The 24,141-nt window shown below is 38.8% G+C and overlaps 1 protein-coding gene across 8 annotated transcripts in view; it reads left to right on the forward strand.

Moving 5' to 3' along the window:
* COBL (cordon-bleu WH2 repeat protein) overlaps window positions 1–24,141 on the forward strand; it is a 211,039-nt gene that overhangs the window by 77,640 nt on the left and 109,258 nt on the right. For all 8 annotated transcript variants that reach the window (XM_055704951.1, XM_055704949.1, XM_055704950.1 and 5 more), the window contains one exon: window positions 15,971–16,177. In XM_055704951.1, the coding sequence (XP_055560926.1) occupies window positions 15,978–16,177 (200 nt within the window). In that variant the 5' untranslated portion in view covers window positions 15,971–15,977. The remainder of the gene's footprint in view (window positions 1–15,970; window positions 16,178–24,141) is intronic.

Consider the following 24,141-nt stretch of genomic DNA (forward strand, 5'->3'; position numbering starts at 1 on the left):
CCAGTTTATATCAAGAAAACATTTAGGAAATAGTTGGAAACATGTAGCCATGTTTGGGCTGCATATGTCTGTGGCTTTTCTTCAGACTGGCTGAAATAGGAACTGCAAAGTGGTTGAATTAAGTAACTGTAGAATAATACAGTTAAGTATTATTCTACAGTTACACATTAAGTGTTAAATAATACCAAATACAGCCAGAGTAAGATTTCTGTTATTTTTTTTTCTTCTGTCAACAGTGAAGATGTTTAAGGATTGTCAGAAATTCCCTTTTTGTATGTATATGGATAATTAAAATGCAAAAGCACACTGCTTGTCTACTTGACACCAGTTCCTTGTGGTATAAGTTTGTCAGTTCAAAGGAGAGACTTCTAAGTGAGGTTAAGGTTAGGCTATTGTATTTTTATGAAGTGTTTTTTAAAAACTGGTTCTTTAATATTGGTATTATACATAGAGGTTTTTTCCCATCCTAAGCCTGTCCCATCCTTTTTTTCAGCAGAAATTAAAATACTATGCTGCATAATAATTTCTCATTAAGATAATGAATATAGGAAGGTTTTCCTCTTTTGTCTTTGTGTTTCAGATTTCTTCTCTGTTTGCAGTGTCATCTACTACTACCAGTGGTGCATACAGCGTGTGTGAAAAGGGTGTGTGGAATTACTTTGTAAGCCCAACCCAGATATTTTCAATTGTTCAGACTCTTCGAATTTTAAAAATCAATGGTTAGATTTGTTATGTGACACCGTTCGTGTATGTTTAATTTAGTTGTCATTTGCCAAGACTGGCAACATGCCAGGTATTCAGTGAAAGATTAAACTTTTGATTCATTATTTGCTTTGAGAGAAGAAGCAGTGGTGAAATGAAATTCTAACTCTTCTCATCCTACCCCATCTTTCTGGACCTAGGCCAGTGGCCAAGGAGATCTGGGGTAGAGCATAGCTTGCTTTTAATGGCAGCTTGGTCAGGGTAATTGGAATAAGGTTGATGCCTTAGTAAGTCCTTGGATACTTACAGGGAAACAGGACTACGTGCAAATAGTGTTTTGGCTAATCTTTGTAGGTGTGCATGTGCATGCCTGTATGTGCTTGATTCGCTTGGTGTGGTGCTTATGTCAGGCCTATGTTAGGAGGCATCTGCTTCCAGGTATCTATTTGCCGCCTCATACAAATCACAAAGAATACATGATGTTTGACAGCAGGGAACATGGTTTTTGATACTCACAGGCCAGGCAAAAGCTTTAGCGTAGTGTGTTACCATGCTTGTGGACCTAGCAGACTGCTCTGTCAAAACCAGTGCATCCTCTTGTAAGGATTTGATATTGAAAGTATGGCCAACAGATGACTCCATAGTACATAAATTCCTCCGGTGTCTTTTCCCTAGCTTTGAACGTGGGCAGTGATGACACACAGATGCTTACAGATCTCTCATGTCATCCGTTATTGAATGGTAGTATTTTTGACATATGATGGCCTACTCAATCAGGATGGGAGAAAAAAGTTTGGTTTAGCAGTTTCCTGAACACATCCATCCTTTGCTGGCTGATCCCATTCCCTAATGCTGTGAGACAGAACCTAGCCTGCTAGGAGGCCTGGGGTGGCTGCAGTCTGTATTGGAAGCATCCTTTCTTTGCCAGCGGCATTTGGTGACGCCCTTCCATAAGGCAACAGTGCTTTGCTCATGCCTGTGTCCGTACATGTCTCTAATAACGTCCTTATTCAAAGTACAGTAGAGGAGTATTGTATCCGAAGTTGCATAGAAGGTGGAAGCAATGCTGCACAGAAGCAGGTGAATCTAAATAATGAATGCAATTATATAGTATTTATTCCTACTTCTCATATATTACTTCTGACTCGGAAGCTGAAACAATGGCATACAGCCTGGTAGCATTTTACTACATCAAATATATATGCATGGTATTATTTAGGTAAGGGGAAAGCAGCATTTACATGCTGCGTGTCCCGTGAAGGTGGGAAGCAGGCCTGTGCTCTTCTCATTTACAGTGTGCAGCAGCCACGTCTGCGGGATGCTTCTGTTTTCCTGCAAGTGCAATAAAACACTGCACCCATCCTACACTGGTGTGAGTAGCCCATGCTTGTTCAGTGGCATTTATCCTGGAGGGCAGGGGCTGGGTAATCTCACAAGAGTAACTTGGACATCACTATTGCTTCTACAGGATGAGAATTAGAATTAGGATACAAGGTTCAGTCAGCAGTAGGTGGTGGCCTGTAGGAAGAAGCCTGGTGGCCCTCATGCCTGTGGTAGTCAAAATTCCTCTCGGCTCCTCCAGCCCAGTCTGGTTGTGGTTACTCCCTGCTTTTCCATTGGGTTCAGCATTCATTTGGCAGCTTAGGCTGATGAATGAACCATGAAGCTAAGGCTGGTTGCTGCCTACCTTCCTGCTCCAGGATTAGGTTAATGATTCATTGTAGGCAGATGTGCATGCGATTAACACATGCATTCTGGCATACCTTAGTTAACTGGGTAGCCTGCAGAGGAGGAGGTTTTGGGGTTTGGTGCTGGTAAGAAACTGAAAATAAAATTTAGGTTTGTGTGATGAATGTTACCAGTGATTTTGTTTAGTTCTGCCAGTACATGAGCCACACAGCAGTACTGTTTTGGGATATGTCATGAGCCTGTGATAGCCCATTAAGTGAAAAATTTTACATCGTCTGTTGTAGTAAGATAAAGAGGGCTGCCAAAATCTTGAAATAGCACTTTGGTTAAAAGCAATCTCATTACAAATCTGACCTCTTGAGAAGTCCACCTTTTGAAGGTAGAATTTTTGGGAAAAAAGTATGTTTTATTTATATAAATCAGTAAATATTTTTCGCTGCAATTTGTACTGTAAAAGGGGGTGTGAAAGGGGAAGAAGCTCGTATACATGCTTTTGCTATCGCCTATATTTTAAGCGTGGCACTCAACATTATAAACAAGGTCTTATACTGGAGGTTATTACTTTTGCTTCAGGAAATGGGGGAAAATATGCTCTTTTTTTGTTTGTTTGTTTAGCTCCAAAATGGAAGGTGGCACTCTTTCTGGAGGATCTCTCAGAAATCCTGGAACTCTGTATTAATTCTTGAGGGGCCAGCTACGACTTTTGGAAATGAAATGCTGTCTTTAAATCTTGCAGCTCCCTTTTCACCATCTGTGCTTTCGTATTCAGTGTGGAAAACCTGTGACTCATCTAGGAGGGCAAGTCCCTTTCACTTTTGTTTTGGTAGATGTCACTCTGTTTCTCCTACCTTGCTGCTTTGCTTGGGTGCTGTTTGTGTTGGATTCAGTGGAAGAGAAGTATTTGGAGGAACCTTGCTCTGTAAGCTACATCCAGGATTTTTCTGGGCAGGAAAGTCTAGTAAGCATGTGAGGGGATGCTAGGTCTGCTAGTGGTTCAGTGTTTTCTCTTTGGGAAGAACGGTGCCAGCATGTGTCAAGTGAGCAACTGTTAGGCCCTGGCTCAGGGAGTGCTCTCTGTATGCTGGTAATTTCACTAATTATCACTATGCCACTGACTTTCCTATTTCAGAGGAGGTGACCAAAGAGGTTGTGGTGTGGTGGCTCTGACTTTTATCTTGTGTCCTCAGATTTCCGTGACCTCCCTGACTCATTTTAGAATCGGAAATGATACAAAATCAGGGTGGTAATACATGAAGATAGGCTTGCTTGGTTTTTAATTGCTTTTTTGTCCTTTTTTTAAAATACATTAGTTACATTTGACACTTCTTGTTTTTGATAAGATGTGGTAAGAACATATAAGAGGACTGTGCCTTTGCAGGTCTAAAGGGCAGCTGGTGGGATGCCTAGGGCAGTACCGTGCAGTTGCTCTCAAGGTGCCATGCTTCTGGTGCTTGGCTTTGTCCTGGTGCTTTAAAGTTGTGTCCCAGCTTTCAGATGGGACAGACACCCTTTCAGCATAGTCTGCCAACAGCTTGTGTAGCCATGCAATGCCAGATTTTAATGTGATTTTCATATAAGATGAAGTTTATTTAATGATGTTCTTTGCCTGTATTTTCTTGAAAAATACTTGTTTTTTCAACCATTGGTTTGATTTCAGTTTAATTGACAGAGAGCAAGATAAGCCTAATACAGTAACTTTTTCTAAGTCTCTGGAAAGTTGGTGTATGGTAGAGACGAGAGGCCTTGTGATACTCAGGTGATAGCTGCAAGATAGGGTGCAGAGTTGACGGTTGTCATGTGCTCCAGAACTGAGAAGAGCTTCAGGGAGACTTCTCACCTTTTTCGATATCAAAAGCAGTCCTGACAAGACAAGGAAGCTGAAGGAAATCAGACGTCATTATTATTTCTGTTTCTTTATTTTCTTTTTTTTTTTTTTTGACAAGGGCATGGAAATCTTTTCTCTTTGTTAAAAGACCATCTCTAAATTACCATGTTTTTTGGTGCTTGCATTTGATGTACGTGCACCTCTTGCCATTTCTAGTGTAACTATGGCAGCTCATATTACAAGGTAGTCTAATATACCCTGCTTCTTGTGTGGGTTTTGTAGACTCTGCTGAGTTTGCAGCTAGCTTGGGCATGTCTGCACAATCTTGCTGTCACTGCTGTGATGCCCCATCAGTACTTACAGAGCAGCCTTAAGCATGTTTGCATTGGGTTATCTCTGAGTAGCATTTAAAGCTTCTGAACAGTAGATACCTTTGCTCTCTTGGTAGTATTTTCTCATTTTTAACAGGTAACACCATTTCTATGCCTTCTAGTCCCCTGACGAGGATGACAAAAGCTCTTGGTTTTACCCTGTGAAGTCCATAATGGTTCTGACTCTTGTGTGTCTCCTGTGTCCTGAGACAGTGCCATAAAATGCCCAGAATAATCATCCCTGATTTGAATGTGTGATAAAGAGGGAGGGCGTTTGGCAGCTTCCTGTCTCATTTGATACTGTTTAGGTGTGTTGCCATGCCTGATATATCAAGATATTCTTCATAATGTGCTGTAGTTTGCACTGCATGAGGCTCTTAAGTGCTCAGTTGCTACCACATCCTTCTTTATTTTATGAGATTTAAAATCTGTTGAGTACCACATGTGCCTACAGGATACATTAAACAGAATTTTAAATGGAAACTGACTAAACAAATGGGGTTTTGCTGACATTTAAAAATCATTAAAATGTTTCTGTTCTTACTTGATAAATCAAGATCAAACTTCAGAGTCCTGTTAATCAGCTGTTTGGTGTTGTAAGTGTATTTATCTGTGTTAACATCTGCAGTTCTCTTTTTCATCAGGCTTTCTGGTTTTTCATTAACTTTGGTCTCTAACTCCTGTGTAGGGTTGGAGTAGGGTTTATTACTTTACAATTAAGTTTATGACTTGCTTTTAATAATTCAAAATATGCAATTTTCAATTTTAACCAAGAAGTTCTTGATTCCTCTGTCATTTAGGAAGAAGATAATATCTTAGAAGTGAAAGAAAAATATATGTGGCTCTTATACGAAACTTTATTACGCAAATCAGCACCAGAAAAATACACAGAAAATAATCTGAACCAATGGGATTTCCTGATAAAAGCACTTGTGGCATTCCATAAGTAAAGACTGTTGTGTTTAAGTTGGATATTTCTTTATCTCATTGACACTGCCTAGTTGCTTCATTAACCTTTTTTAACATACTGATATACATGATTTCTTACTCTGTGTTGGAGTATGAATTAAGACAGAATTATAAATGCTAATTAAGAAGATGATTAAGAGACTAAGGAATGTCCTGGCATCTCTGATTCTATGTCTCTACAAGTGAAGGTAAACTGTATCTCATAAAAATACATTATTAGATCTTCTAGGGGAATTTTTCCTGGCTCTAAAGAGAAGGTTGCCAGCCCTGTAGTTTCGGTGCTGGCTTCTTCTATGACATGTTGTTTTCTACAGAGTTAGAATTTACAGAGTAACTGTAGATGAAAAAACAGGGTAGATTCATGCTCTTGGTGTTCTAGATCAGGTAATCCAACGTAAGTAAATTGTGTCTCCTTGTTTATCCTCCAGTGTGTGAGCAGATCTGGATTTCCGAATACGTTAGAACAGTGGGCATTGGACTTGGATGTGACCTTGCTCTCCCTGCCCCAAAAAATCTGATGTAAGGTCAGCCATTACAAGATTATGAGTGCTTCTCCAAGGGCAAGTAGACTTGAGGGGAAGCACAGAGGCATTGCCCCTTGCAGGAGATCTCAGTGCTGCTGGAAAATAAATGGCTTCAGTAGGCCTGCCTGCTGTGCTTTGTGTCTCTCCTGCCTGGGACTTTATAGCTTAAGAGATCAGGCTTCAGAAAAAGCAGATTCCTTCTGGCCTGCAGGCTGTAAAGACATAGAGTTAGTTGCTATTGATTAATTTAATTTCTGCCTAGAAATATGTATATCTAATGTTTTGGGAAGCCCTTTAGAATCTAAGGGATGCTCTGGAACTAAGCCAAGATTTCTCTTTACTCTCGTCCACACCCTTTAACTTTCTGTCTGTCCCTCTTCTTTGGTATATTAGGGTACGTAGGTTTTCTGAAGTAACTGTGATCTTGCCACCATTTGTAGACGGATGAATTAAAATCTTTCAGTGGAGGTAGGTAGAATAACATACATTTAATTCTGCAGATTATCCCTCGGCTACCATTGCCTGTCTGCTTTTGTGGGATCTCTTTGCATAAGGATGAATGGGTGAAATGAACTTTGGTAGCATGCTCCTAGAACATTCTCATTAAATGGGAAATTATGATCTGTCAGCTCACAGTTACATGTGTTCATTTTTGCCATAGGTGTACTTACTTAAGCAGGTGATCGTTCTAAGCATAATTCTTCTCCATCTGTACATCAGATGGACACTGTATTAAGGCTGTTTCTAGTTGAAATGGGTAATGGTGGAAATATTATTCTGTAGTAATACCAGCAGTTTTCCACTGAAGTGCCCACTAGTTTGTAAGCATATTATAAAACTAGGAATTAGCCAGCACAGTAAATCACATCAGCATTTCACTAGTAATATATGTTGGTTTTCTTTGATTCTTTCAAAACTGTACCATCTTCTGTGTCCCATGTAAACAGACCATAAAGAAAGCACTATACTGTAATAGGGCCCTGATCTACAGAATCTTGAAGCTTCTAGGGGGTGATTGTCAGTAGGTGGTAGTGAGGTTAAAAAGTATGTGGGCACAAAAATATTGCACAGACTGGGATACATTTGCTCAGTGAAACAGTGCAAATGAACCTGGAAGTTGCTTCTTAATTAACAGTGCAGATCGCCACAGGCGAGTTTATAAATCCGTGTTGCTAAGCAGTGAATTTTTGTATTTGTTTATATAAATAGCCCTATTGAAAGTGATTGTTGATAAGGGATTAAGAAAGAGCAACCACACTGAAATCTGTACAGCACCTATAACTTCAGGGGACATACCATATATCGCAAGTATTTCTGACCTAGCCCCAGGTTTGCGTAATCATATCTTTAGTCTTTGACCCCTCTAGAAATAAATTATCTTCTCATTGCTTTCATGGTTTGCTATTAATAAACAGGATGAAGACTAATATAATTATTGAGTGTTAATAAAATGTATTCCAACTAATAAAGTTACCTTTCCAGACCTAAGAGTGTTACTAGAGAGCTCAGCATGGATTTGTGGCACCAGGCACACAGGTGAGAGCCGTAGCGTCCTCACAAAACCACAACTGATGGGTAGTGGAGTCAGTGCATCTGAGGAATGTGTTTGCCCACAACATGCAGGGGACAATAGTATGCCAGCAGTGATTCCAGCCTGCTTAGAAGTACTCTTGGCTTTGTTTTCATGTCGGTGTTTTTCTACAGGTGAGCATGGTTAGTAAGAATCTAGTTAGCCAAGATTAACCTGACTATAACTTTATGAATAATGCTGAGAAATCTCACTATTTTAACCTTATGGCTTTCACAGTTCAACCACAGGATCTGCCATCTACAGGGAACTCAGCGTGCAGGGTCGTCTGCATGGTTGTAGCTTCCTGTCTGCTAATGTAGGCATCCTTAAAACAGCTCAGTGAAGGTTTGAGAGCACTGAAAACAGAACAGAGTGCCCTGGCAGCAGGGCTTGGGCATTTTACAGTGTAAGTGGCAGTATTCTGGATGTCTCTCTAAGTGCGTTTGTGCTGTTAGCATGCCCTTTTTTGTTATTTGCTAACCAGTGCCATTATGCTTAAGCATAAAATAGCATCATTCTTTTTTCCTATTTAAGCATACTATGCAAAGCAGCCTGATCTGGTCACAGGTGAGAGAACCAGATTACATTTCAAGTGAGCATGAGCAACATGTTGTTTCCCTTAGTGTTTTCTTTATTATTATTGTTTGAAATGGAATGAGACTGATAGCTCAGTACTTGGTAAGTGGGGAAGAAACCCTGTGAATCTGGGGGTAATGGGAGGAAGAATTCAAATACACTGGTAGGAGTAGGATTGGATGGCTGGTCACTGAATGCTTTGCACTAATGTGTTGCTGGTTCCCTTGCAAGTCACATTAACAGCCGTTGCTTGGCAATCTTGATTTTGGTCAGTGTGAAATTGTCAGGTGTTTTTAGCTCAGATGCTGATGACTAAACATATTTGCAACCTAAAGTCTGTGTATTACCTTTATCCATGTTTTTGTTCATCAGAGTCTTCTCCTGTGGCGGATGGTCATTGTTAAAAGAACAAGGTTTCACCATCCCTACCTAGTGTGCTATTTTTCTGTTTTGGCTTTTCTAGACCAAATGTTTTTGAAGGTGAGGCTTGTTACCCAACCTCCAGTATGAATTGTTAGTGGGGTTTTGTTTTGATCACATCTCCCAAGCTAAAGAGTTAAAACTATTGGTGTATTTCTGGCTCAGAGATGGGGTAGTACTGCAGTTTAGATCACAGGAAATTAACATTCCAAAATGGGGTAACTCATCTGTGCTTTATTACCTTTGACCAGAAATGACTTCTGTTTTTCTTTAGCATGCATTTCAGCAGATGAGGCAAATAATTACTTAATGTTAGCTGCTCTCCCATTTCATTCCTCTTTACTGATGTGCAACCTGATGGAGTTGCACATGATGGCACCAGCTCATAGGGTGGTCTTTGCCACACACTGAACAAGTGGGTGGTATCTCATAAGTCCTGTGATACAACTATTAGGCCAGACCTTGCAGTGTTTATTCCAGCAGTGTTTTCATTAACTGCAGTGGGCATCTACCCAAATCCTGGGATTTGGCTGCCTTATACATTTTTTTTCTCCAGGGCTTGCATTCTGTTGTGTTTTGGGAACTGATACAGGTAGATCTTTTAGGCTCTCTAGTGTGACTGCAGTTAATAAGCGTAATAGGATTTGTAGGCTGCAGTGTTATTCCTTGATCAGTTGAAGCTCTGTCCTTGCTTTTACTCTTAAGCGAGGGCTCTCTAAAGTAGCAGCAGCAGGGTGAATTGCATGGCCTGTGCACTACAGGAGGTCAGGTTAGTGTGCTTATGGCTTCTTCTGGCCCTAAAAAATGGCTGTATCATGAAACTGATACGTGAACTGCTTTGTACTGGATCTTGAGGGAGTGCCCCAGTGACTGGAAGGAGAATTAGACTTTTATTGCAAGGTAATGCACTCTTAATCGGAAGTGTGAGTGATGTATATAAAAGTGTATTGGAGCGTATCACCCGTAGGCTAACAAAACGTTTGGTGTTCCAGCCAGAGGATGAGCTCTTGATAGTTTAGCTATGTAGTGTCGGTGCAGGAGCCTGAGTCTCGGCTAGTTGGAAGCTGTTTTTCTCTTGTTTGGCAGCTGTACAGTGCTTCACAAGCAGAGCAGCCAGGTCTCTGCAGTGTGTTGGGACACATCTCGGCCTCTCATGAAATGGGTCAGGTCTGGGGACATGTCCCTGGTAGCAAATTTTGTAACAGTGGGATTATTCACTTACACATTTGAGACCGGGAAACTGCAGCACAATGCTTTTTAATGCTTGATTGGTTAAGTTTGTGAAAGGTTTGAAATTAGAGATACAAGGTTAGGAACTACTTCCATTAGATTGTATCATCTCACCTTGACTTTTGTTTATTTTTTTTTTAATTCCACCCTTGGGCAAGCATGGTCATGTACTTCCATCCCTGCTTCCTCTTCTACAAATACTCTCATTCTGTTTGCTTCTGGTCTTTTTTTTTTTTTTCTGGCATTAAGACTTTATTTTTAAAATACATAAGGCTGTAGGGTTTCTCATCAGTAGAATCAAATGAAAATATAATTAAATAACTTTCATTTCTTTGCCAAAAACAAATTATTTTTTCTTGTCTATTTTGGGTGACTTTATCATACCCACAAGGGAATAATTTTCTTCATGTCTGTCAGTGTGATCCTACCTTAGAAATTGAATGATCTTTTAAAAGTAATACGAAATGAAAGTAAAAGTTTGAAAAGAGAAAAGTGTGAAATAATTGTATACCATAATATTCAGGGAATTCAGGGTAATTCCCTGTTGAAAAAAAAATAATTTAAAAAGATAAAGTAATGTAGGGAACCCTAATTTTTCCCTGAGACATATCAACATGAGAGTAATCCATTTTATTAGATCTTAGTGTCTGCTGAAGATTTCAGCTGGTTTAGGAAGTGTAATATTTTTGTAATACTATAAGTGTTATAAAACGATACTGGAAACCATATGGAAACTTAGTTACCATAAGAGCAATGTATTTTAGACCTGTAATTTACTTATGTATTGGACATTTAAAGTTGTAGATTACCTGTGTTACACATACTTGTAATGAATCAGCATATTTTGCCTATGATAGATTAAGTAAACTTGCGAATGTTATTTGATTTTATTTTTTTTTATCCCCCCCCCCCACTAAAGAGCAAACCAAAACCTCAGTTTAATTGGTTTATTTAAGTGTTCTAGATGGCAAAGTGAATGTAGGGCTATCTGGATGTATTCCTGCCTCTTTAGTAGTTATGGGCATTATTGTGCTCTCCTGGTTTCAGTTGTCCATCTCTGGGATTTATATAACTTTTGGTTTGCATTTTCAAAATTTTTGAGGTGGCTTTATTTTGGTGCTAATGTTTGTATTTTCTTTACATTTGTGTTGTGTTATCATTTTTCTGAGCTACAGTGTCTAGAAGCTGAAAGGATTTTACGAATGAAGGAGGGAACTTGGCATGGAATACTGTTAATTTCAGTATAGTAGGTGTGTTTTCCCCAGCCTGTGTTCTGGGTTTGCTTTGCTTTGCCATGAGCAACAAAGAGTGAAAAAGAAATGTTTTCTGAAGGGTGTCTGCTTCGCAGGCTAGATCACTAGGCAGGAGCAACTTCTACCATGCTGTTTGTGCCGTGATGGTTTGGGGTACAAGGTGTGTCTCAGGGCTGCGTTTCTAGCTTTGCTGTGCAGGTTGGTAGAGGGTGTGAGTGAAGGTACTCATCTGCTTTTTCTTCTCAAATGGCAGCGTGGATGGATTTCCCCTCAAAAGCCTGTAGGATTGCAATCACCTGAAAGGCGAGAACATTTGCTTCAGTGTTTCCTGTTTTTCACCCAGGGGACACCGTGTTTGTGTACTGACTCATCACTGAGCTCTCTCATGTTGATTTATTCCTCCTAATTATGAGACAGGGTGTACATGAGTGTCACAGAGAAACTGCAGCTATTCCAGCCTTGTGCATTGACAAGATTGCAAATTGACTTGACTGGGTTGGAGGTCCTGTGCTAGTTAATCACTATATCAAAAATTAATGTTGCCAATAATTCTGCTGTGTTGAGGATTGGTTTTTGGTTTGGTTTGAGGTTTTTTTTGGTTTTGTTCGGTTGGTTTTTTTTTTTGTTGTTTCAAATAAATGGTTAGAGGGGGAATTGGCATAGAAAGAATCAGATTCTACAAACTGGTATAATACACAGCTCTTGCCAAACTCCTGCTAACATCCTGACATCCATAGGATGAAGTCTACCCTGTACCTGTTAAGTTACCTCTGGAAAAAATTCCAGATTTTTTGAGCATATTGGAAGTGTGTGGGATCACCCCCTCCACCGCCCGCCCCCTCCCCCCCCCCCCCCCCCCCCGGTGTTAGACCTTTTCTGAAGAAAGACAATCTGCATAGCATTACCATGAAAGTGGAAGTCCCAGGACCACTTCTGTTTGAAATCATGTTATATTCAGCATGGATTGTAAAGTCCAGGTTGCATCCTATTGCTTGGTGGTTATATATTAATAAAGCCTAGGTCCAAAGGGCTTGTGTTACCTTGTCTTGAAGTTCTTAGTTTCTGTTGCATTTCTTCAATGTGCTGTACTACAGAAACACTCATCTTCTTCAGTTGGCTGCTTGTTTTTCCTTACCCATTTTGGGAAGCCTGATGCTGTTACTGAGAACAGTGATGGTAGGTTATTTATGTATTCTGCCTAATTATTTCATGGCTATATACATTTTTTCAGCTTACAGTAAACTAGGATTAACTATTTCAGGCCTCAGTAAAAGACACTATGCATCTGTGTATTAGAATGAGCTGCTTGTTTTGACTCTATCTCCTTATCAGGGGCTGGACTGAAGCATTCATGGAACTGTGAGCAAATCATGGGTTTGAAGTGTTCCCGCTTGTAACTTCATCTGTGGACTAATGGCAGGCAGGGAGGCTTAACAGGTAGCTTTACTGAAAGATGTTTGTGGGAAAAAAAAATAGCTGTTGAGCTCAATTTAGCTTGAATTTAGCTTACACTGAAGAATGGTATGCAACTTTTTTATAGTATGTTATGTTTATAGTGTGAAAAGTACCCATGCTTAAAACAGCCTTTTAAATCACACACTGTGTATTATTTTAGTGGGGGAACAAAAAGGCTTTTATTGTGGAGTGCTTTTGTATTATCCTTTATAACCATCGTAGCTCTGTCAGAGAAAGCTGACTTAGTTTTCTGCCTTGCATTCAATAGTATTAACAGGTTTCTCGGCACTTTCTCACTGCAGTTGCTGGAGTCTGTCAGAAAACAGCTGCTTGTGTGGATCCAAGGTACAGCTAGAAATGTGGATTTCAGTCTGTGGAGCTACTACTGGGATGTTTCAGAAAGTTGGCTAGGGAATGCAAATCTGTGCCACGTATCGCTCTGCAAATGTGAACTTTAGAGGGCTCCGCTTCCACTGAAATAGCTTGAGATCTGTCATTTGGAAAATGTTGAAAATCAGGCATTTAAAGCAGTTGCAGCATTTTCAAGAGAATACATAGTCACTATTGTGGAAAAGTTCGTATGAGGTCACCTGAACTGTTGCTAGGTTGGAGAGACTCATCGTGGGAATGTTTTCCCTTTTACTTTCTCTGATGTCTCTGAAAAAACCAGACCTGCACTGTCCTTTCTACAGAAAGGATTGTAGTATCTAAAAGGCCATGACCATGTAATGCCAAAAAGAACACGCATTGTTACGTGTTTTGTGGAGGTAATGTGAACATCATTGGTCAATGTATAGCTGATGCTTTTGATGGTATGATGACTGATTTCCTGACACACACTCCTGACCCCAAGCAGTGTTGTACAAGGTCTATTACAGCAGAATTGGCTGTAGAGAGTACTTAAAAAGCGGCCAAATAAAAATTGTGCTCCCATTTCAGAGCTGTAAATTGGTATTAAGGTGTCTGACCTTGTTCGTTTGTTCCTTCAGAAAACCAGATGCAGCATTATGTTATTACTAGGGAACAAATAACATGGGTAGCATACTCCCTATTTGCTTCACGCTTCTTCATCAGCTTCAGAGTTCAGTTGCTCACTTCTCCCTGAAGTTTAAAGTCTCTCCAGTTTTAGCTACTTTCAGTTTCATGTTTATTTTGTTAACATTGCTTCATTTCCTCTATCTCAGTTCACAGTGAGATCTGGAATTTACAAGTCCAGGTAAATCATAATTAAACAAAACTAGTTCTGCCAGGCTCAGGACACTTGTCTGCTTCCTTTCTTCCCACCCTCTTTGGTACTTTGTCAGGAGCACTGTATTGGAATTATCCCCCACATTATAGAACAAGCTTTAAGGACAAAAAAGAAAAGCTTGTTTTAAGAAACAAGTTGATGTGAATCTCTGTAGCTATTTATATTTATGCAGTTGATGTTATGAGGGGCAAGAACTACATAATTTGTAAATTAATCTGAACTCCTTCTATGTGGCACTGTATGATTGTAAAGCTACATAAGTATGATCTAGATTTATGCAAAACTCACATGTTTCTCACTACCTCCTTCCAAATAACAATGTAGCCAAATGTAAAGGGATGTGAGCAGAAGATTAATCCCATTTTTTTAAATTTTTTTAATAGACAAGTAAATAAAGTAAGAGTTTAGTTCAGACATATAGAAAGTCAAGGTACTTTGACAAACAATAAAGCCTTGAACTTTTTATTATCACCTCCATGCAGAGGAGTGTAGGAGCTGCAAGTTAATGACTGATCCTGCATGACTCATTGGGTGTATATAGGATAAAAAGTGAATGTTCAGGGGAAGTTCCCCATGAAAGAGGAATTGCTGTATGGTAGTAAATATGGCAGAAGCTCTCCTTGCATATTTGTAGAGAATGCTGTTTGTTAGCACATGAGAAATGAAAGGAAGTATCTGCATCACTGCTAAATTTACAGTGTCCTGCTGAGGTCTCAGTGAAATTTCATTTTCAGAGAGCAGTGTAGTGATTTCCTGCAAGTTGAGACATGTCATAGAAATTGTTTGTCAAATGCAAATTCTGATTAAAAAGTGTATAAATTTTTTTTGTGGTGTGATGCAGCTTTTACTTTTTGCTCTGCCAGGAGTTTACATTGGTCATCCAAACTGTATGTATAATCTTTTTATCTGTGAGAATACAGGTTGTCTCTAATGAAAGAAGATTTTGGTCTAGTATTAATCCCGTTAAGTTTTTAATTCCCCGCCTTTGAACACAGTTTTGGCCTTGGCTGATTCATACACTAAGCTTTGCAGACTTTTAAGGGTTAGAGTGCTTTTTCTCTACTTTTCTTTTCTGGGTCTCTCTTTAATGTTGTTCGCAGGGTGAAAACGATGTGCAGAATCATCATCTCTTCTCTTCCTGCAGCCTAAAACCAGGCAGATTTAAAAATGCAGGCATTAAGCCTGGGTAATAATTTCTCAGTAAATATTTTACTGCTTTTCCATCTGTTACACTAAAATGTGACTTAAACTAGGCATAAATCTAGTCAGAAAAGGCCACTGGGATATTAATCATCAGAATCCTCTTAGACATGTGCTTGGTATGAGGCCAGCTATTCAGAAGTTTAACAGCACACATATGTTTCTTATCTGTCTGGCAGCTTGCCAATGAAGTAAACTGAGTTTGTGATGGTTTTATCTCTCTGTAAAGTACACTGCTTGTTTGGTGCAAGTTCATGCAGCTTTTCTGTACACTGCACATGGTGCATAACCTGCTATTGAAGAATGGGTTCTCTTCAGGGTGCTTTCAAAGAGCTATAATCTCTACAGCGTTGCATGGTAAGAAGTGATATCGTTCATGGTTGACCTTTTCATAGTGCTTCCCTATGAAGTATGTCGAGCCAGATTTAATACTACTTACTCAGAGCAGAGGAAGAGACCGTATTTCAAGTAGAGTAATACTGTGGAACCCAAACATAGCTGAATGAAACCTCACCCTGCTTCTACTCCTGCCATTCTGACTTGGAGGAAACATTCATTTATGTAAATACAACTCTTTCTTGAGTCAAGTCTGGACTGGACCCAGCATTTCTGTTTCTCTCTTCATAGGAGCATGCTTCATACTCAACAGAATAATGATTATTTCATATCCTAATTATGGAACTGATTCATCCTCTGGGGCATGGAAAGCAAACAGTAGGAGTGTGCATAATTAAAAAACTAGCATAATTTTAAGATAGGAGGTAAATATAAAATGCAACTCCATTGAAAAGTTTTGTGATAAAAGAAAAATGGCTTGCATTAGAGAAACTTTTTAAACAATCTAAGATTATGGCTGAAAGAACATATTTTCATATTAATGTGTTAATTTCTTGCAAACAAAGTGTAATTAATTTTTTTCTTGCCTTTATTTCTCAAGGAGAAGAATGAAAGCTCGTGCTCCTCCTCCACCAAATCAACCTTCTGCAGCAAGTAGAACTCACAGTGAGCATAAGTCACCTGCAGAGACAGCTGTAATTTCTGATCAGAACCTTGTGAGCATGAAGGAGAACATGATAAACAGATCAGTGGACTTCACAGTCATTTTGCCCAGTGGGGTGGAGCAGAAGAGCACAGTACAAGGAAGGTAAGACTTTGATTAGTTCATGGTTTCTTGGGCCCTCTGTTCCCAGTAGGGTAGTTGCTCATATTAATGCCTGCCTTTCTGAGTTGATGGGATTTCTCCGCCATGCTTACCTGTGCATTTTAGGCAGTTGTTGTACCAGATAGTCCTGAGCGCCATGTAGAATGGACCATCTCTGCTGGGGCAGGAAGGATTTAGCAACTGTTTTGTCCGTTTTCCCCATGGTCACTCTCAGCACATGTATGAGTCCGTCTCTTCCATGTAGTGCCACTGGTCTAGTCTTAGGTTGTATCACATCTCATAAAACAGAGGGGCTTTGGTGCAGTGGAAGTAGGTGCTGCTGCCAAACAGCAAAATCCAGACAGTATGCCTGTCTGGAGTCGTGGCAAGAAGCAAACTCAGAAGATGAATGATGCATCACATTCAGAGATCCTGCCTTCACAAATACATTGCAGTTGTGTAGACAGCCAAAACATCTGGTATTTAGGAAGCCTTTTCTATATAAAAGAGAGAGAGGTTCTCCTTGTCACTGAGTTCAGTCAAGCACTAATTGTATAGGAAAGGCATTTTTGAGATCATTTTCTTCACCATGGGAGCTCTTCCTTTTCCTCATCTTCTCAGTGAAACTTTCCAAAAGAGGGAGACTTAGCTTTAAGAAAGAATTTGGAAGAGTTTTAAAAATATATTAAATACTGTGATGAAACTGTGGCAAACAATGGTGTGATCAGCAGTGGTCAAGAAACTGTAGAGAGTGATAATACTAGGTTGGGAGGTTATGTAGATGCCTGTTGATAATTCAATGTCTGTGCTTATTTTACATTTGGGGTTTGCAATAGTTATTCTTCATTCCTGTAAAACTATTCTTGGTCTGCTCTATTAGCCCATTTTGACTGTTTGTCTAGTACTTACTTTGATGGCTGAGAATGTGTCCAGCAGCATGTAGTGTCTGGTACTTCATTCTTCCCCCTACTTTTCTTGTAGAAATTAGTGTTTGCTTAGCTGCTTCCAGGAGACCAGTGCAGCTTGTGTGAGTCAGCCCCAAAGCCAGAGTGATGTTAAAGATTTTAAGGGAAAGCAGTGCTTATCAGAGTTCTCAAATTATACATTTAGTGATCAAGTTTTTATGAGGCAATTTGGACTTAATGAAAGAAAGAAGAGGCCTGGAAAGTAGAGCAGGGCATGAAACTCACTGGCCGTTAGATCCCAAAGAAAGGTGGTATTTCATTGGCAAATGCAAGCCACCTGGGAGCTAACAAGAGACATGCAGCATTTTGTATAGACAGATACAGAACTGCCGTATGGTTAGAAACGATTTTCTTTTCCCTCAAAAATAACCCAATCCTAAAGCAGACACTCTAAGAGTACTACAAGTGTGGTGTTTTAATGTGACCTTTTGAAGAACATAAAAGCTACAAGCAGCAGAGAACAAATGGAAAATGGCTGTAGAATAAATATTTTGTCTCTCGCACAGGTGATTATTATCACTACCATTGCTATTAATTACACTGAGACGGAGCATTTTAATTATCAGAATCTTTAGTTTGTGGACTAAAACCTGAAATGTCAAAAATTAAACCTTAGATGTTTCTGTGGGGTTATTTATGCCATCTACATTAAGCACTCTAAGCAACCAAAACGTTCTCTTCATTGTTCTGTCAAGGTGCTTCTCTCCATTGTATGCATGACAGGCCTAGGCCCCTGATTTATTTCTGTATGTGAGCACTGGTTATGTTTTTAGGGTTGTGGAACACAAACAAGAAATGTCAGGAGCATCTGAATTTTTTAGGGGATGAACTGTCTTTAGTCTCCAGGTTTGGGTGAAAGCCCAGGCGCTTTTGTCTTTTTTGCATTGGTTTGATGTTGGGAACTGGACAGCTACAAAGTGCAACGATACTCAGAGATAGATATTTAATGATGAAGATACTAAAGTAAAAAAATGTTTCATGTAGTTTGAAACAAGTGTGGGAGCCAGTGCAGGTAATAAATTATTTTCCCTGTTCACTCTTTTTATCTACAGTGTTGTCAAGGAAGGACATTTCAGACAAATTCTGCTGTTGTTTGTACTGCTATAAATCTTCAGTATTTTCATTGCCATCATTAAAACTGAATTCTGCAAAATCTGTTTTTGAGTACCCTGGGGAAATAGCTTTTCTGTTGCAGAAAAATTTGCAAAACCTTGCCCTGGGCATCATCATAATGAAAAATCATTCTGTAATTTCAAGAAAGCAGTTCACAGAGCAATGAATACACTAGAGGGTGTTTGACAATATAACTACTGTAGTTAATTAGTATAACTTAAGGTTATTATAAATGAACCAAGTTAAAAGTCAAAATTACCTCTTTCAGTTTGTTCATTTGTATGTAAGCAAAGCAACTTGTTAATTTTACTTTGTTACAGAAAGTTCCTATAAATATGAGCAAGAGGGCAGAAGATTCTCATGAAATTTTCTTGAAAGATAGTTTAAGAAAAAAAGAAAGGATGTGCTATTTAAAGATATTATATTGGAATCTGGAACATTTAAATAGTTGTATTTATAAAAGTTAACTCAAAGTGACAGTCTTTCTTTAAGAGTTTATTGCCGTCTTATAGTGCATAATTTATTCCAGATTTTGGAAATACGTAGTGCAGATTTTAGGACAAAGTTAAGTCCTTAAGGAGTGTGTGCAGCAATAGAAGTATTAAAAAACTGTTTTCTTTTTTGAAATAATTGGTCCCTGTGAACTCTACTGTAAAACATGTAAAAGTATTCATGAAAAACTGTTAGCCTTCTTCCCCCTTGAAAAAGGTTATAAAATACCCACCAATTAGTGCTCATGCAACAGTACAAATATAGATTAACTGATGTGCTGAAAGGGTAGGCAGAGTGTTGGCCATTTACACACGATGTGTATAGATCTGTAGTAGATCCACACAAACTGTTAGCAGGTCTGACAGAGGCAATGGCTAGAAAGAAAGAAAGTGGCTTTAGAGAGAAAGAAAATAAATGGAAAAACTCACAAGAGTTGCCAGAAACTTTTTGTTTGTGATTCTCACAGGTAATACTTTCAATGGGTAACCTATAAATAAAGAGATCCTGTGTCTGTCTCCATTCACACTGACACTGAGGAGGACTTCCTGATTAACACAGATATAGACATTTATTGTCAGCAGCTTGAGAAGTCAGTAGTATTTGAAATAACACTGCAGAAAGATGATGAAGCTAAATGATGTTTTGTTTGGAGTTGTCAGCACATGGATGACCAATAAGTGGAACAGTAGATTGGACGGTTGTTGCTTCTGCTGTTATCTTAAATGTTACAAAAGTTGTCACGCAGAGCAGGATACTAGAGCAAATAATAAATTAGCTGAAGGTGTAGCCCCAAACTCAGAGCTCAGTGCACAGTATGTTATATGGAGCATAAAAGTAATGTGAGAATATTTCTGTGCTGACACAATTCTTGGTGAAAGACTTCTATAGTGATATTAATTGTGGATTTATAGCTCAGTATATAGAATGGTGTCTCAAGAAGGACTGAAGGTGCGAAATCAGCCCAGGTTGGTAAAACATGAAAGAGGTGCTGTTAGAAGAAGATGAACAGGGCTCACACAGCAAAGGATTAAAAAGGAGCTTAACTAAATACTAAATAGGGGTCAGGTCAAAACTACAGTAGTTCAATGTAGGCTTTAAAAAAAAAAAATCTTAGTAGAAAAATGTGCAGAATAATTGATGTTGGAAGAGGCCACTGGAACTTAACTGCTCTAACTCCCTGCTCAGTTCAGGTCTCACACAAGCAGGTTCCTCCAGGCAAGTTTGAACAACTCCAGGGAGGAGGTTTCTGAACCTCTCTGTACCCCTGTTGCAGAGCTTGACAATCCCCGTGAAAAAATGTTTCCTTGCACCTAAATAGAATTTCCTGTCTTAGCATGTGTCTATTGCCTCTTGCCCTCTTGCTTTTCACCACCAAGAAAAGTCTGGCTCTGTAAGCCTACCAGTTAGTACTTACAGACAGCAACGAGATCTCCCTTCACCTTCTCATCTGAAGGCTCAACAAACCCAGTCCTCTGCTTCTTCTTGTGTCATCTTGATGTTCCTTTGGTGAACTTGCTCATTTATGGAAAATAAGACCCAAATACACATGAGCAAAATAAGAAAAGAAGTAGTAAGCATTCGTGGGTATATGTTTGTCATGCTTCCTGTACTACTTCTGATGCAGCTTGCTATTTAGTGTTTACATTTCTGGTTGTGTCGGAAAGTTTCTGATCCTTTCATAAAGTGTGTTGGAGCGTGAGAAAATAATAACCAACTCTATTTTCTGTTTTAAAATGCAGATAGTGAAAGTGTCAGAGACTTCAGGTCACCCCCTTTCACTACTGTTTTTCTTTTCCAATCAGTTGTCACTTCAGAGACTCACATTAGTGTGTTTGGCATTGACCTAAATAAAGAAGATTCCTTCCTTCTGTTTGAGATATTTTTTAATGGGCATTTGTAGCATAAAAGTAGAAGGTAATAGGAAAGTGAATGTCATTTGATAGAGTACAATTTGATTGATTATCGTACACATTTTATTTCCTAGATGTACAAGACTGTATTTTAGAATGGATTTCTCTTTGTGATCCAAGGAGGTTAGGCTAAACCACAGCCAAAACAACTCTGGTGGTTTCTGCCTCTTAAACTGTAGATGCCTTTGCTGCATTTTGCTGGTGAACAACAGGACACAAGTGGTCTGACACGCTCAAATTTGATCAGGACTTCAGTCTGATAAATAGTAGTGCTGATGTAGTAGTTATTCTTTACTGTTCAGAATTGGTGTTAAACATCAAACAGCTTAGTAGCAGAGTATCAGGACAAAGTACTGTCTTTTGCTAAGAATAGTTTTCTGGACGATCTTACCTGAATCTTAAATTGGGTTGATGCTCCGGTTTTATTTCTGTGCTCTGGTATTTGCTTATCAGTCATTGATACGTGGTGTCTGTCACAGTGTTTGGTCTCTCCACGCAAAATTTCAGCAACATCTTATTAAAATAAAGTATTTTGTTTGTTAGCTGAGTAGTTGAGAGAGCAGGAGACATTTAACTTCTTCATTTCAGCTTTAGATTTAATTTATGATTAGAACCACCTGAATTTCAAAATAGAGTATGCTTTCTATCAGGTCTTAGAAGTAGGTTAACATAAAGTGCACATATGTCTGGAACAAGATAGAAGCGAAGACTCACTCTGCATCTTCCAAGAGCCGTATTCAGCTCAAGGTTAGAAAGCAAAGTTAATCTCAATTAGGAGATGGCTCAGTACCATTCCCTTGCTTTGTTTTTGTGGCTCTCTTCTGTGTGTGGCATATACATGGAGTTACTTGAAACAGAACTCTCATTTAAAATCAAGCTGAACTGTATTACAGTTTAGAAGAAAAATTCTTCAGGTTGGTGAAAGAGCAATCTGATACAAGAATAACTTCATTCCACAGACTTCCCAGCTCCCATACTTCTCTGGAAACACATTAATTTTGCATTTTGTTTGTAGAATTCCTCTGATGTATTCTTTCCTTTTTTCTTGTTGTTTGTTTTCTTTTTTGTTTTCTTTTGGTTTTGTTCCTTTTGAACTATTTTGGAAATTATTTTCCCAAATGTACATTTTGGGAAGTGCATGCTATTCACTTTGAAGTTATTTCAAAAGCTCCACAGATACTGCTCAATTTATACCTCTAAATGGTACAGATGAAGCCTGGGGATGCTTTTCATGGAACAGTTGTGTATTCTGAGCAGCATGGCTCCAGATGGGTTGTTCCTTAAATGTGATACTTAACACACACCTGCTCTGTAATCAGCAGTAAGATGAAACCTCAAATTTCGCTGGATTTTTAAATTGGTCATTGTCTGGACAAGTGTGTTCAACTTGCATGATTACAACTTATTTTCTCAGATGGATGGTGTGGATTCTAACCTTGTTGCAATTGTGATACTGTTTCTGCTGAACATATTTCGTAATTTCTGTGGAAGGTGCACAGAATCAAAACCTGTTCTCTTGATAAACTATGTATTTCTTTTAAAATCCCTTTTCATGTGCTGTGGTTGGGGTTTTTTTAAAGTGTTTTTAATGAAATAGTTGATATGAGGCAAGGTAACTGTCCAAATTTGAATGAATTATCACAATATTATGCACTACATCAGTATATTAGTGTTCCACTTTAAATAGACATGTCTAGCATATAGAACACCAGGTATTGCGGTTCTGCCAGGTTATTTGCTTTTCTCTTAAACAATAGTAATAAGGCTGAGGAGGGAAAAAACACATGCAAATTCTAGTTTAGAAGAAATATGTCTGTAAACAGACAAACTGAGATCTGTATCAGGCAGACCGACACTTTTTAAAATTCTCACTGCAGCACAGTTTAATGAATGTTAATGTATTTTCAATATTCATATTCAAATGTAGGTATAGGTGGGGTTCTATAGTTTGGATGAAGTAGGTATAAATGTTTCTGTTGGTTTGTGGTATATTACAGTTGAATTGAACATGGCTGTGAAATACAGATGTTTGCAGCTTGAGGAAAGTGCCAGAATAAGTCATCATGAAATGACCTGATACAGTTTAAATTTAGATGCTACATGGTTCTATTTAGATGCTCTCTGTGTTAGCAGTTACCACAGTGCTCTATTTTTCTGAAGCCTCCTTTACATATGAACAACTTCTGTTTTCCTTGTTTGATCTTCAGTCATCATCTTTTCAGTCTGTTCTTTCAGTGTGATCACTTCTATAAATTTTCCACGCTTGCCACTTTTTCAGCTCACACTGTGTAACTCAGTTGAACTTGAAATAGGTTACTGTAAAGCAAGTCCTTTCTCATCTCTTGTGTGGGAAGATCTGTCACCTACATATTAGTCTTTTGCCTGTTAATCAAGGGATTGTTCTTGTTTTCCGTTCTTGTCTTTGCTATTAGCTCTCCAGGGTTCTTCAAGTTCTTGAGCAGTTGTTGGCAAAAACCATAAACTTAGAAAGAAGATGGGCAGCCCCCCCCCTCCCCGCCCCTGCCCCAAGTAGCTTCTAGATGCCGACAGCTTGCAGTTGAAGTGCAATTCTTGAGCTACAGATGTAATGGTGGTAGCTAATAACCTGTGAAGGATTTAATTTTCTTTGAATTTGCTTGCATTTTGAATCGGTTTTTGAATACAGTTTTTCTAGTTTACACATTAGAAGAGATGCCAATTCCTTTGGCAAATGTGCTGCCTGTGCACTTATTTTCACTTCTGCTAGAAGAAAAATATCCCATATGTATGACAGGCTTCAGGTACAAATGGTAATTTTTTTCACGTTACGTTGTTTTGTTGATGACAGAAACTAGTTTATGAAACCAGAACTTTTCAGAAACAACTAGTTTTAAAACCCATGTTTTCTCTGATTCTGGATGGAATTTTAAGGAGGAAGGTTGAATAAAAGGAACCCTTCAGTGCCTTGGTATAAGGAAATTTCTGGGGTGTGGAGGAACATAGTTTGTATCTGCTGTGTGAGGCACTATCAAGCTCCAGTGAGTGTTGAGTTATTGACACAAAATGGAGTACCTCCATGCAGAGGCATGGCATAAGAGAGGGGTGGTGACTGTTTCTTTTTAACCTCATGGTTTAAGTATCACATCTGCAATAATAGTTATTGATAATGCAAATACTTGAAACCAGATGTTTTTATATAGGGTTACTATCCTGACTAAAATAAATATGGAAGGGATCTCTTGTACTTGGAAATATTGCTGGTATCAGATGGGTTCAGGGAAAGTTGTAAGCTGGAAACAAAAATATTGTCTACCTTTCATTGCAGATTTACATGCTCCTTTTTGAGTTGCATTATATGATGGTTCAGGTCTAGGTATAGTTTTATCTTACTATGAGTGCATCATTTATTTATATCTTGTCTTCGTGTTAAGGAACAGGGTTTGAATTGGAGAATCTAATGTATGGATTTAGCAGATAAGCCAAGAGCGGATAAAGTGCATCATGTTTG

This window comes from Falco cherrug, chromosome 3 (assembly GCF_023634085.1).
Source record: "Falco cherrug isolate bFalChe1 chromosome 3, bFalChe1.pri, whole genome shotgun sequence".
Classification (NCBI taxonomy): Eukaryota; Metazoa; Chordata; class Aves; order Falconiformes; family Falconidae; genus Falco; species Falco cherrug.